Here is an 11,428-nt window from a genome sequence, read left to right as displayed (position 1 = left end):
ATGAACATGGTGGCTCATGACAATGCCTCCATAGTAGCGCTGGGGCTGCCAGGCAGCTTTAGCTGCTGGCTGCAACAACTTGAGCTAGGTGAAACTGATTGTTTTAGTTTTTTCATGACCAACAGTACTCTGTGACCTCGTGAAACGGATTTTTTCTATGTGAAAAATCGCCGGACTTCTCCTTTAAGTGCTGCGAGGCTTGTTAGACACCGGAAAATGGAATGGCCTATTTTAAGTCTCCAGCATTCATGGACAATGGATAAGAGTAACGAACATTACTCAGTGTCCACCTGGGCATACATGCTCTGGGAATGGCAATGCTATGACTGTTGGAGCAAGATGAGATGGGAGCATTATAGGCCTCTGTAGACTTAACACTGCAACTCTATTCTTATGGAGTGCATGCTAATTACAACACTGCTACTTGGAGAATTCCTATACACACGGTCAGCACTTTGTCTCTCTCTTTGTCTTTCTGTCACACACACACACACACCCTCTCTTTCTCCCTCTCTTCTCTCTCTCACACATACACATACACATACACACACACACACACACGCACACACAAACACACACACACACAGGCACCTTAGTAAAGACACTGTTTCTCAAAAGTCTGTAAACAACAAGGACATTTTATTAGACAGCATAATTACAAAAAAACAGACAATTTTCTTCATCCCTATATTCTCTGAGCATCCATTCTTTCCTCATCTTCCTCTTCCTTTTTTATTCCTTCACTTTCTGGCCCCCGTTTTCTTGAGATGCATCTGATAGCACTGTTCACAGGCGATGGATAGGCCAACCACCAGAGACACAAACTCCTCAAAGCTCACTTGGCCGTCGCCGTTAGTGTCCAGATCCTTCATGATCTTGTCCACTGTGGCAGGGTCTTTCTGAGACTGAGAAAAAGAGAATAAAAATGACATTGCGATCTCCTGCACTTGCACCATCATCACCACCACCACAACCACCATCCTTATCACCACCACCATATTCTCAACGGCCTTTGTGTCTTTCAGACACGTTTTCACATCCTTCTCTCTTTGTGTGAGACCATAGCTTTAAAAAAGATACAGATTAGCACACTACTCCTTAACACTCCAGTGAATGTAAGATGCGGAGAGGTCACATCTAAGCTGTGATCCAGCCAAGGAGGGGGCCGTTTAGGACTGACACAGATATGGGCTGACAATGCATCCAGAGTGTGACGAGTGACAAGAATAGCAGACAGCCAGATGAAAAGAAAAAAAAGGAGAGCACACCATGAGGAAGCCAGATAGCTCGTTCTCCATGAGGTCTTTGAGCTCCCTGCGGCTCAGAGAGTTGTTGTCGCCCTCCTTGGAAGCGTATTTGTGGAACACCATGATCATGGACTCCATCGCTTTCTCTAGGTCAGATGGCATGGCTGCAGTTTAAAGCTAAACACTGAAGAGAGAAAAGAAGAGAGATTTAATTATGGTGATACCATTTCTCCATTTAATAATAAATATGTAATAATCAATATTATAATCAAACAATAAAAAAAAAAAACAGACAATCAATACTAAACTAAAAGGGGACATTTGTTATAGTATGTTCACTATATTTGGTCTGCATGATGCGTTGGATTATGACCTCATATTTCATTACTGATGTATGTTATTGTTTTATTTCCTCCATTGTAGTCAAAAGAAGGTACTGAGTAAAGCAAGAGTTTGTGCTACGTGACAGAAGTCAATTTAAGTGATTCAGAGCAAAAAACAACCACGTGATTACTGAATGAATAATGCCCAGAATATAACCTTCTTCACAAAATTACGTCAAACGCCTCACACAATACCACAAATCCACAAATCAACATCCACTCACTGCAAGATGCAGAGATGGGATTAAGGGACACTTGGAAAACACACACAAAAGAGTGTGTCAGTGGCAAACCGGGAGGGGAGTCTGAGACAACTTCATCACTTTTATTAGGAAAGACTGCAATAGTTATGAAGGAATGTTAGCAATCAGCTCTGATTTACAGAGAGAGAGAGTAACACATGAAGATAAGAAGAGCAAAGATGACAAGTTTACACATTCCCTAGAGAGTGCCTGAGACATTGCACCACTGCAATCATGTGTACACAGGCCCCGGATCATTCCCATGAGCCACACCCTTTGGCTAACTCTACAGTAGAACTTTGCTGAGCCACATGCTGGGATCTGTTGGGATTTCTCAACTAGGCTACTGCACACACAGAGGCACGGGGGGGCTGGGTGGACATACGGAGAGAATGAGTCAGAGAAAGTCAGACCAGGAGGGGTGGCAAAAGCATAATGAGGAAACGAGGGGAACAGGCAAAAAAAGAGCAGTTGCTAAGAAAACTTTTTTTTATTTTATTTTTTAAAAAGGTGTTTGTATCCATGCAAAAGCCAGGGACAGATCATGAACATGATTTGGCTGACCAATGAGTTACACTGTGACGGAGAGAGACAACACAGTAGAGCATTTATGTAGCTTGGCCTAGACGATGCAAATTGTCAAAACCACACAAACGGTGTGAAGTGCGTGAACTTGCCCTTCGTAAGATTCGTGCTGCCTAAACACGTGTTAAGACTCTTCTAATCCACATGTCAAATGTGATAATGACAGCATGTTTCCAACAGAGCTGTCGTTTTTTTTTGTTTTTTTGAGACGTGGAAAGTATTCCACAATGTGTTGTACAGACAGAAACAAAAGCGCATAGATATATTAAACAGCAGGATATTATTAAACTGCAGACAGATAGTCAGTATTCACTGAAGTCTTACCGGTCCGGAGGCAGAAAGCAGTTGTGGAGAAGAGGTTCCTGAAATGGGAAGCTGGACTTGAGAAATTTTCACCCACCGATTTATATCAGCAGGCGCCGCCCCAGTGGCTGGTGCGTCAACGGTGGTGTGTAAAAAGTATGAGTGTGGGTGTGTATGCGCGCGTACGAGTGTCTATAGACTGTGTGCGTGCGGGTAGCCTACTGATGTGTTATCTCTCTGCAACTTAAGCAATAATGTCTGTCAGTCGTCCAGAATAGTCAAATGGATCAGAAATGAGAAGTCAAAGAACTTTACTCGCTTAACTCACTTAAGACGGCAGACGACAGTTGTGGTAGGTACTAGGAGCTGAAGCGTCATGGAACGTATGGGCTTTGTTGGCAGTAAGTCGTTTGTCTAAAATAGCCTACTTACAAAGGGACCTATACAAATGATAGTAAATCAATAGCCAAACCGATAACATGTGGGAGTGGACAGTCTCTCATAACATTTTAAGCGACTTTTGGTCGGGATTAGGACCACTGCGAGGGGGATTTTATATGGTAGCCTACAAATGTTTGCATCATTGTGCTGATGAGTGTGCGTGTGTGTGTGTGTGTGTGTATGAGTGAGAGAGTTGTTGCCATGGCAATTTATAAACAGTGATAAAACACTGGTATAAAGCAGAGCTAATTAGTTTGTGTGAAAATTACAAATTATCTCAATTGTTTTAATGTTTTACATATTCATTCCACCAAGGTCTAACCCTTCAGCAAAACGTTTAACAAAAAGTCAAGCGTTTTAACGTCCCCCTCCACAAGTTGCGCAGCTCCTTGGCAGAGTGCAATGGGTGGGGTGAGATGGAATGTAAATCTGATGAGGGAGTTTGTGGTGAGGGTCCTGTTCTGTACACTGGGTGATAACAGATAACACTGATGTTTGTTAAGAGAATCACAAACATTTGTATCACAATCAAACATGTAGGTTGCCATAGCTGACAATGCACTCATGATTGATGATGATAGCCCTATCAGTTGCATGTAGACTCAGAACATCTCTTGTAGTTTGTGTGTTGCAGGCTATAAAAATATATTTAGTTATTCGTTATTAATTAGGGGAAAATTATTATTCTATTTAATTTATAACACCTTATCTAATAATCTAGGTTTAATGATACCTAATACCTTGTTAAGGAGGTATGAAACTGTATCCGTGCAACCATTAACCCTGCTACATCTACAAAGGTTTAATGGGTTTCTATTCCCTAGTCAGTAACAAAGCAGGTATATGAATTGAAAGTAATTGCAGGATTTTCATATTATTGATTGCATTAAATGCACCTATTTGAAGTAGAGATTTGATAGCAAAACATTTTATATTAGGGATGCGTGTCATCTGTTGCCTGCTGAAACTATGTATTTATTATTTATTCCATCACTATAGCCTACGTGAACAATCAAATCGCGCGTGGCTTAAGGCAGATCAGGTGGTAGGCTGCTCTCCTCCAACTCATTCGTGTCCACGGACCGGAATCGGCTGTTGGAGAAGCACCTTCCATTTGGATCTGCAGGCGCGTATGCTACCCCAGTTAAGCTTTAACTAGCATTTCAGCTGAACGACGGCGTTCTTATTAGGTTAAATGGTGGAGAGAATTCTGAAGACAGAAGTGCCAGATTAGTCACTGTAATGGACGCATTGGTTCGCATAAGTGTGAGTAGGCTAGCCTATTTCTGATAAAATATGTTGACACAGTTTTGTTTGAAATTTATACCAATTTACCTACCCATTTAATTTGTGCAATTGTTTGTTTCAGTGACATGATATTTATGAAACATTCAGAATTCATTTGATAATGCCTTTATTTGGAAATCTATTCAGGTCCTCCATTATATGTATGGCTGTTTTTCATAGCCATTTTTCTTGCATCATTAGCATTAAGCACATAACAAGAAACGTGACGTTTAGGATGATAATCTTTTGGGGTGTTACTTGCTCTGATGTAGGTTAGGCTACTCTAAAATATGACAGTCCTGTTTTGCTACTTTGCATGCTGTAATGGGTTTGCTAGTGTCATTTTGTGAGTAGAAGAAAGCCATGTGGTATCCGCCAACATCTGTTTTGCCAGTCATTCCACAGCTCTCTACCACATAAGCATAAGCGTTTGAATTTTAAACAGCAACTTCATTTGTTTGTCCCTAGCAAGGCATTGCTGCTGTCTATCTTTTGAGTGAATGCACTATTGAAGAACTGCTTAGCTGACGCATTGGGCTAGCTGTCAGATTTAGGCTACAGAGCTGCAGGCCTTGTTGAATAGGCTACGAGGGTGTGGGACAAATTTGAATTCATATTTGGAATTATGAAATATGTACAACAACACCTTTTCCTGGTGACAGTAAAGGATTTTTCTCGAAATAAAATATGTTGCCAATCCAAAGCCGGTCGGGCAGGAAGGCTGATGTCCTAATGGAGGAGCGGAGCGGATGTGAGTTTAAAGGTGCTGATGTAAGGGGATGCTCGTTACCACGGCAACGGGATGCAGACACGGGAGGCCTGGCGCTGCAGATGGGGGAGTACTGCTCTCCAGCGAGTCTGCGGTGCAGCAATATCCTACTAACCCAGATTAGCCCACGAAAGGAACAAAAGCCGAGCCCGCCATTGCTTTTTAAATTATAACTGAACAAGGCTTAATATAGGCCTACGAGGTAAAAACGGGGGCGAATTAAGGAGACGTCGTTGAGGTTGCAATAACCATGTAGCCTTGTCTAAAACTCTGTGTTGAAGCCGATCTGAAATGGCGTGCGTAAGAGTTTTTATTGGAAATATAAAACGTGGCCAGTCTCCTACATAGTCAAACCGGTCTCGGTTGCAGCATATCTCGTGCTTCGTGAAGAATACGCTCCGTTGGGAACAGCGGTCCTTTTCGAGGGGAGGACAGCAGCATCTCTGTCATGGCGCCCGTGTACCAGGTGAAGGTAAGACCGGCTCTCCGCTGTACAGTGTCGATACCCGGGTCCTATTTCTACTCTGCTCATCAGAAACAGAACGAGAACCATGCACACTAACAGGATAGAAGTAATGCACATCTACAAACGTGCTGTGGAAAGAGACAAGAAGTGGTTTATCACAAGGATAAAAAATGCCAAATGACGCTATTGGCGAACTTGACATTGGAGAAAGACAGGCTCCGGATAGGGCAATGTCGAAAGTCCAGTATATACCATCAGCCAGATTGGTTTTGGATTTAAGTTACCATAAACCACGCGCGTTTTCATGGAGGTGTTTTGTGTTTTGGTATTTATAAGCTAACTGTTGAACTTGTGGGTTTTATAGGTTAGCGTGTCGTCTGTCTGACCTGTTTGTTTATTTGGGCTTAGGTGTTAAAAACAAACCTTTGCTCTTTAAATCAGGCTAATGAGTTAGGCCTAAGCGATATGCGATGTGGAGAACGGGAACGGAGGAGATTACATTAATTCAATCAGTAAGGGAAGGTCTGAGTGGTTTTAACATTAATCTGATTTGTGTGTTAGAGTGAAAGGTTCAGGGACAGGGAGGTGGGATGTGTAAGATGTGTGCACCATGCATGTCATGGGGATCGCAACTAAGCCTAAATTAAATTACTAGTTAAATCTTTGATGGATTCTTTGAGAATGTTTATGAAATCAAGGTTGAATTGGACATTGAATATAACAGAATTCAGTGATCTTTCATAAAGCTGAAGTAGGCTAATCAATATTTTTACAAAGCAAACATGGGGTGAAAGGTTAGAAGAGATTATATGTAAACAGTTGAATTGGATATTAACAACTGTAATTCAGATGAAACCAACCAAGTTCTGTAAAGTTCAATACAGCTGCTTTCTGTTGAATGCAGAAGCAGTCATTGTTTTAACAGTCTAGCAGTCATTACATTTTCATGTTCATTTAGCAGACCCTTTTATCCAAAACAATTTATGAAATGAGAAATAACATTCAAGCTACAGTACATTGCCAAGGAGACCTTAGGTAGCAATAATACTACTGCAATAAATACTACTACCAGAGGATGCGAGTGCATAAGTTTAAGGAAGGAGCTAGCGGTTGAATGAAAAATGAGGTAGAAAGGAGAGAAGAATGGAAGTGCATGGTAAGTGTATAGGATGTGCCTGGTAAGTGTATAGGATGTGCCTGGTAAGTGCATGTTAAGTGCATAGGAAGTGTCTGTTAAGTGCATGTTATGTGTGTTGGGTTGGTACATGTGTCATTATATACAGACCTCTGAAGCTGCAACACTTCATGACTGGGAATATCGCTCTGTAACATCTCTCTCCTGCACGTATATATGTATTTATATATACTCATGACTGGGAATATCGCTCAATATCCCTCTCCTGCACGTATATATACTCATGACTGGGAATATAGCTTTGTAACATCCCTGTCCTGCACGTAGCAAGTTCAGCAGCAGAATGCTGACCAGCTCCCCCTGTAGTTGTTTGATGCACGTCGGTTTCAAGGACATTTGATGCAGCAGTGGCCCTCTCAGACTCAGATAGATAGTCCTGTCAATATCGGCTCTCACTGAGAGCAGGTAGCGCCCCCTGTCTTCTGCTGAAGGTATGGTGGGTAACTGCTCTTCTCTCTGCCCCTTTCCAAACTGCACCCTATGACCAACAGACAGCATTGTTACCTACTTTAATGGGCTCAGACTGCGTTTTTGTTTCTAAGGTGTTGCCTTAGTTCTTCAGCTGTGTCCTACGTGCTGGTGCTTCATTTTGGCATATTAGTCTTTTATAAAGCACAGTGCAGTACGTGGGACTACGAGGAATGGCACATCTTTCTTGTGTGCAAATTTTCGTAAAGACATGTATATTGTCTGTATAATTTGCTTGATTATGTTGCAAAGTGAAGGTTTTCTCTTGCTCTGCTAGATTTAGATAAAACACACCACATGTATGCATCTCATTTTGGAATATTTCTAAGAAAATATGAACAGAAAATGCATATAGCAACCACACAGCCATGCAATGTTTCAGACTGAAGAGAATAAAAGCTCCTTGTGAGTTTTATCTTTATGCTGTATTTTTGACCTTCACTGGAGTACGGATGCTGTTCTTTCTTCTGTCTGCATCCCATGGGCTATGGAGTAAACTGTATATCCCCCCCTCTGATTTACTGAACATCCCTGACCTAAGCATTGCAAGCAAGGGTTTGTTTTGTAAAAACTGCTTTAGTCAATAGTTCAGTGCCCTACATCTCTCCCAGTGATTCCACAAAAGTTACACTCCATTCCTGTTTGCTACCTTTGGGGATAGAATGTTGCTGGATGTTTTGCTTTGACTGGTGCTCACTGCGGAGCTCAGCATAGCATAGCGCTAAACCTTGTGCTTAGAATGTAGAGTTGAGATGAAGACCTGGTGTGGTCTTCACCTCTGCCACATGCCTGCTTGGGCTTCACAGGGACATTAAATCATTAATGCCAGGGTATATGCATTTTTAACTTGTGTGGTCATGGCAGCCAATGGAAGAGAGAGAGACCCAGCAGAGCACGTGGGCTGGCTGCTCAGGCCAGGTATGAGAACCTGACCTGTGTGTGTGTGTGAGTGCGTGTGCGTGCGTTTGTGTGTGTTAAAGTATGAGCATAAAGAATGAGTATTTGTGTGTGTGTGTGTGAGAGAGAGAGGGCGCTAATTTGTATCACAGGCAACGCGGAATGCAATGCATTAATACCAACACACACTAACTAATGCTATTTTCATGAGCTGGCCAATTTGTTTTGGAATTTAACACCTTGCAACACCACACTACACACAAGCACCGGAAGGTCAGTACATCTCAGTACATTCATTAGTTTAAAGTGACACAGTTTCCATGAAACTCACAGACGTCAAACTGTCATTTAAAGTCAACCGCCGTCATGTTTCTCCAGATGTTTAGCAAAGCACTACAAATCCCATTGGGCCGTGCGGCGTGGGAATAAATGACCACCTGTTCTCATCGCGTGTTTCCTGCAGCACGGTAACCATATGTAGTGCGCATTTTGGATTCAAATTAGTGCTCAAAGACTCTTTTCGTGATAAGATGCATGATTTAGCACTCACTGGACCAACAGAGGGAACCTGTGTTCTTCCCGCCCCACTGTGCGTTCCTCTGTCTCCACTCACCTTCTTCTTCTAAGAACTGTTTTATTATTTATTAGAACTAGCATGTCCTTTTTCATCTTCTAAATGCCTGTCCAATTAACACATCTTCACTCTGTGTCAATGTTTGTGAACTGGAACAGGAGTTGTCTTTTGGTCCCAAGAACACTTTATAGATTGAAGAACCGTCTGGAAAATGTTCCTGAAGGGAACTGTTTGGAGAGATGATGAGTCTTTGTAAACACTTTGCCGGATTGTTGGATGTGATAAGCTTTATTGGGCCCTTGGGAACAGACTGCATTTCTCTCAAGCCCCTGTATCATGGAGGAATGGCTGACCAAGCGCATGGCAGCACTTACTAATCCCTGTCTCTTTCTGTCTCACACACGCGCTCACACACATACACGCACACACACACACACACACATACAGACCCACCCCCCACATACACACCCACGCACACTTTAATTTATTTATCATCCAAGAAGCTTCACTGTGAGATGCACTCATATGTGGATACCTCCAAGTGTGCCCCCTTACTAAAGCTACATCTCCCACTGAGTGCTGATTCATGTTTAAATCACAGTGTGGATCACATCACCATCACACCTGCCATTTGAGTCACTCACAGTAGAATTGTTCAGTTGTTGTAGTTCTGTTGACTCACCCATATTATTGCAGTGTTCTGGCCCTACCTGCGGTCTGTCTGCGGGTAGGTTTGTACCTGCCTGTAGTGACATATTAGTTCTAGGCAGTCATCAGTTTGATTTCTTAATAATCAGCAGTGGGTGCTTCCTGTCCGTATTGACAGAACAGTCAACCACATCCTGAATAACGCCTCCTCAACCATGAGGAGATGTAGAAAAAAAATACAAATATAATGACTCGGACTACTAGAGTTGTCAGGGTTGTCAGGGTCATAATACCAGAGTTGTCAGGGTTGTCAGGGTCATAATACCAGAGTTGTCAGGGTCATAATAATACATGTAGCTAGAATCAGAATCAGCGTTGTGATCATATTCATATCGTCAAAGCACTCTTGGAGATAGAGTGGAGAACGGTTACACATAAAGAAATAATGGAGTTGTTACGAACGGTTACATGTAAAGAAATAATGGAGTTGTTACGAACGGTTACATGTAAAGAAATAATGGAGTTGTTACGAACGGTTACACGTAAAGAAATAATGAAGTTGTTCCCACGTTATTACCAGGACTGTGGGGAGGGGCCGCAGGAAATAGGAGTGAAGGGCTGTGATCGCATAGTCCAGGCCGCTGGAGGGGCATCACATAACTTATGGGCAATTCCACGCAAAACTGTCACATCCATAACGCCAACACAATGCCATGGTATTTAGTTGGCGTTATATGGATGTGACAGTTTTGCGTGGAATTGCCCTTATACAAATAGTGATATCGTGCCCTTTTTTGAGATCAAAGTAATTAGTCCGACCTCAGAACGTTAACCAGCCGACAGGGAATTCACCTTATCCTCGCGGTTACTACTCTGCTACTAATACCATAATGGTAATGTGGCTGACTGTTCTGCTGCGACTAATTGCCCAGTTTCTACTCCGCTACTGAACTGACATGCTGCCCTCACCTGTGTCCTCTGCAGTCCAACCTGAAGAGCATGGAGCAGGAGCTCCAGTGCCCGGTGTGTAAAGGCATGGTCAAGCAGCCGGTGGTGCTGCCCTGCCTGCACAGCGTGTGCCTGCTGTGCGCCTCCGAGGTGCTGGTTCAGAGCGGGTACCCCCCGCCCGACCTGCCCCCCGAGCCCAACTCGCCCGCCTCCAACACCACCCAGCGCCAGGCAGCGACCACTGCCCAAAGCGGGCCAAGGTGGACCGCCAGCTCAGGCAAGGTATGGGGACCGGTGTGTGTGTGTGTGTGTGTGTGTGTGTGTGTGTGTGTGTGTGTGTGAGTGAGTAGCCCCTTGCCCAAAGCAGGCCGCGTGGACCGCCAGCTCAGGCAAGGTATGGGGACCGATAGGCTTGATGGTGTGTGTGTGGGTGTATGTGTTTGTGTGTGTGTGTGTGTGTGTCCTGAGAGAGAGTGTGTGTATGTGTGTCTGTGTGCTGAGTGTGTGTGTGTATCTGCGTTTGCAAGCATGCTTCTATAATTTGCGTCTTTGTGTGTGTGCATGGATGAGTCTATATGCATTTGTGTGTTTATCTGTGTGTGAATGCATGAGTCTATATGCATTTGTGTGTTTATCTGTGTGTGTATGTGTGTGTGTTCATCTGTGTCTGTGTGTGTGTGTGTGTGTGTGTGTTCATCTGTGTGTGTGTGTGTTTGTGTGTTCATGTGTGTGTGTGTGTGTGTGTATGTGTGTGTGTGTGTGTGTGTGTGTGTGTGTGTGTGTGTGTGTGTGTTCATCTGTGTGTGTGTGTGTGTGTTCATCTGTGTGTGTGTGTGTGTGTGTGTATGTGTGTGTGTGTGTATGTGTGTGTGTGTTCATCTGTGTGTGTGTGTGTGTGTGTGTGTGTGTGTGTGTGTGTGTGTGTGTGTGTGTGTGTGTGTTCATCTGTGTGTGTATGTGTGTGTGTGTGTGTTC

At 43.3% G+C, this 11,428-nt stretch overlaps 2 protein-coding genes across 2 annotated transcripts in view; one reads left to right on the top strand and one right to left on the bottom strand.

Moving 5' to 3' along the window:
- Positions 1 to 618: 618 nt before the first annotated feature.
- s100a10a (S100 calcium binding protein A10a) lies at positions 619 to 2,888 on the bottom strand. Its single transcript, XM_048229550.1, has 3 exons — positions 2,782 to 2,888; positions 1,269 to 1,431; positions 619 to 905 (listed from the first exon to the last, which is right to left on the bottom strand). Exons 2-3 carry the CDS (start codon positions 1,407 to 1,409, stop codon positions 741 to 743), a joined length of 306 nt encoding a protein of 101 aa, XP_048085507.1. The 5' UTR covers positions 1,410 to 1,431; positions 2,782 to 2,888; the 3' UTR covers positions 619 to 740.
- Positions 2,889 to 5,220: 2,332 nt separating this feature from the next.
- Positions 5,221 to 11,428, top strand: part of trim46b (tripartite motif containing 46b) — a 25,578-nt gene continuing 19,370 nt past the window's right edge. Inside the window, exons 1-4 of the mRNA XM_048230163.1 lie at positions 5,221 to 5,351; positions 5,669 to 5,729; positions 10,490 to 10,713; positions 10,804 to 10,847. Coding sequence (XP_048086120.1) covers positions 5,221 to 5,351; positions 5,669 to 5,729; positions 10,490 to 10,713; positions 10,804 to 10,847 — 460 coding nt within the window. The remainder of the gene's footprint in view (positions 5,352 to 5,668; positions 5,730 to 10,489; positions 10,714 to 10,803; positions 10,848 to 11,428) is intronic.

This window comes from Alosa alosa, chromosome 20, assembly GCF_017589495.1.
Source record: "Alosa alosa isolate M-15738 ecotype Scorff River chromosome 20, AALO_Geno_1.1, whole genome shotgun sequence".
NCBI lineage: Eukaryota > Metazoa > Chordata > Actinopteri > Clupeiformes > Clupeidae > Alosa > Alosa alosa.
Note: the sequence above shows the minus strand (reverse complement) of the source record. Positions and strands in the feature narration are given on the sequence as shown.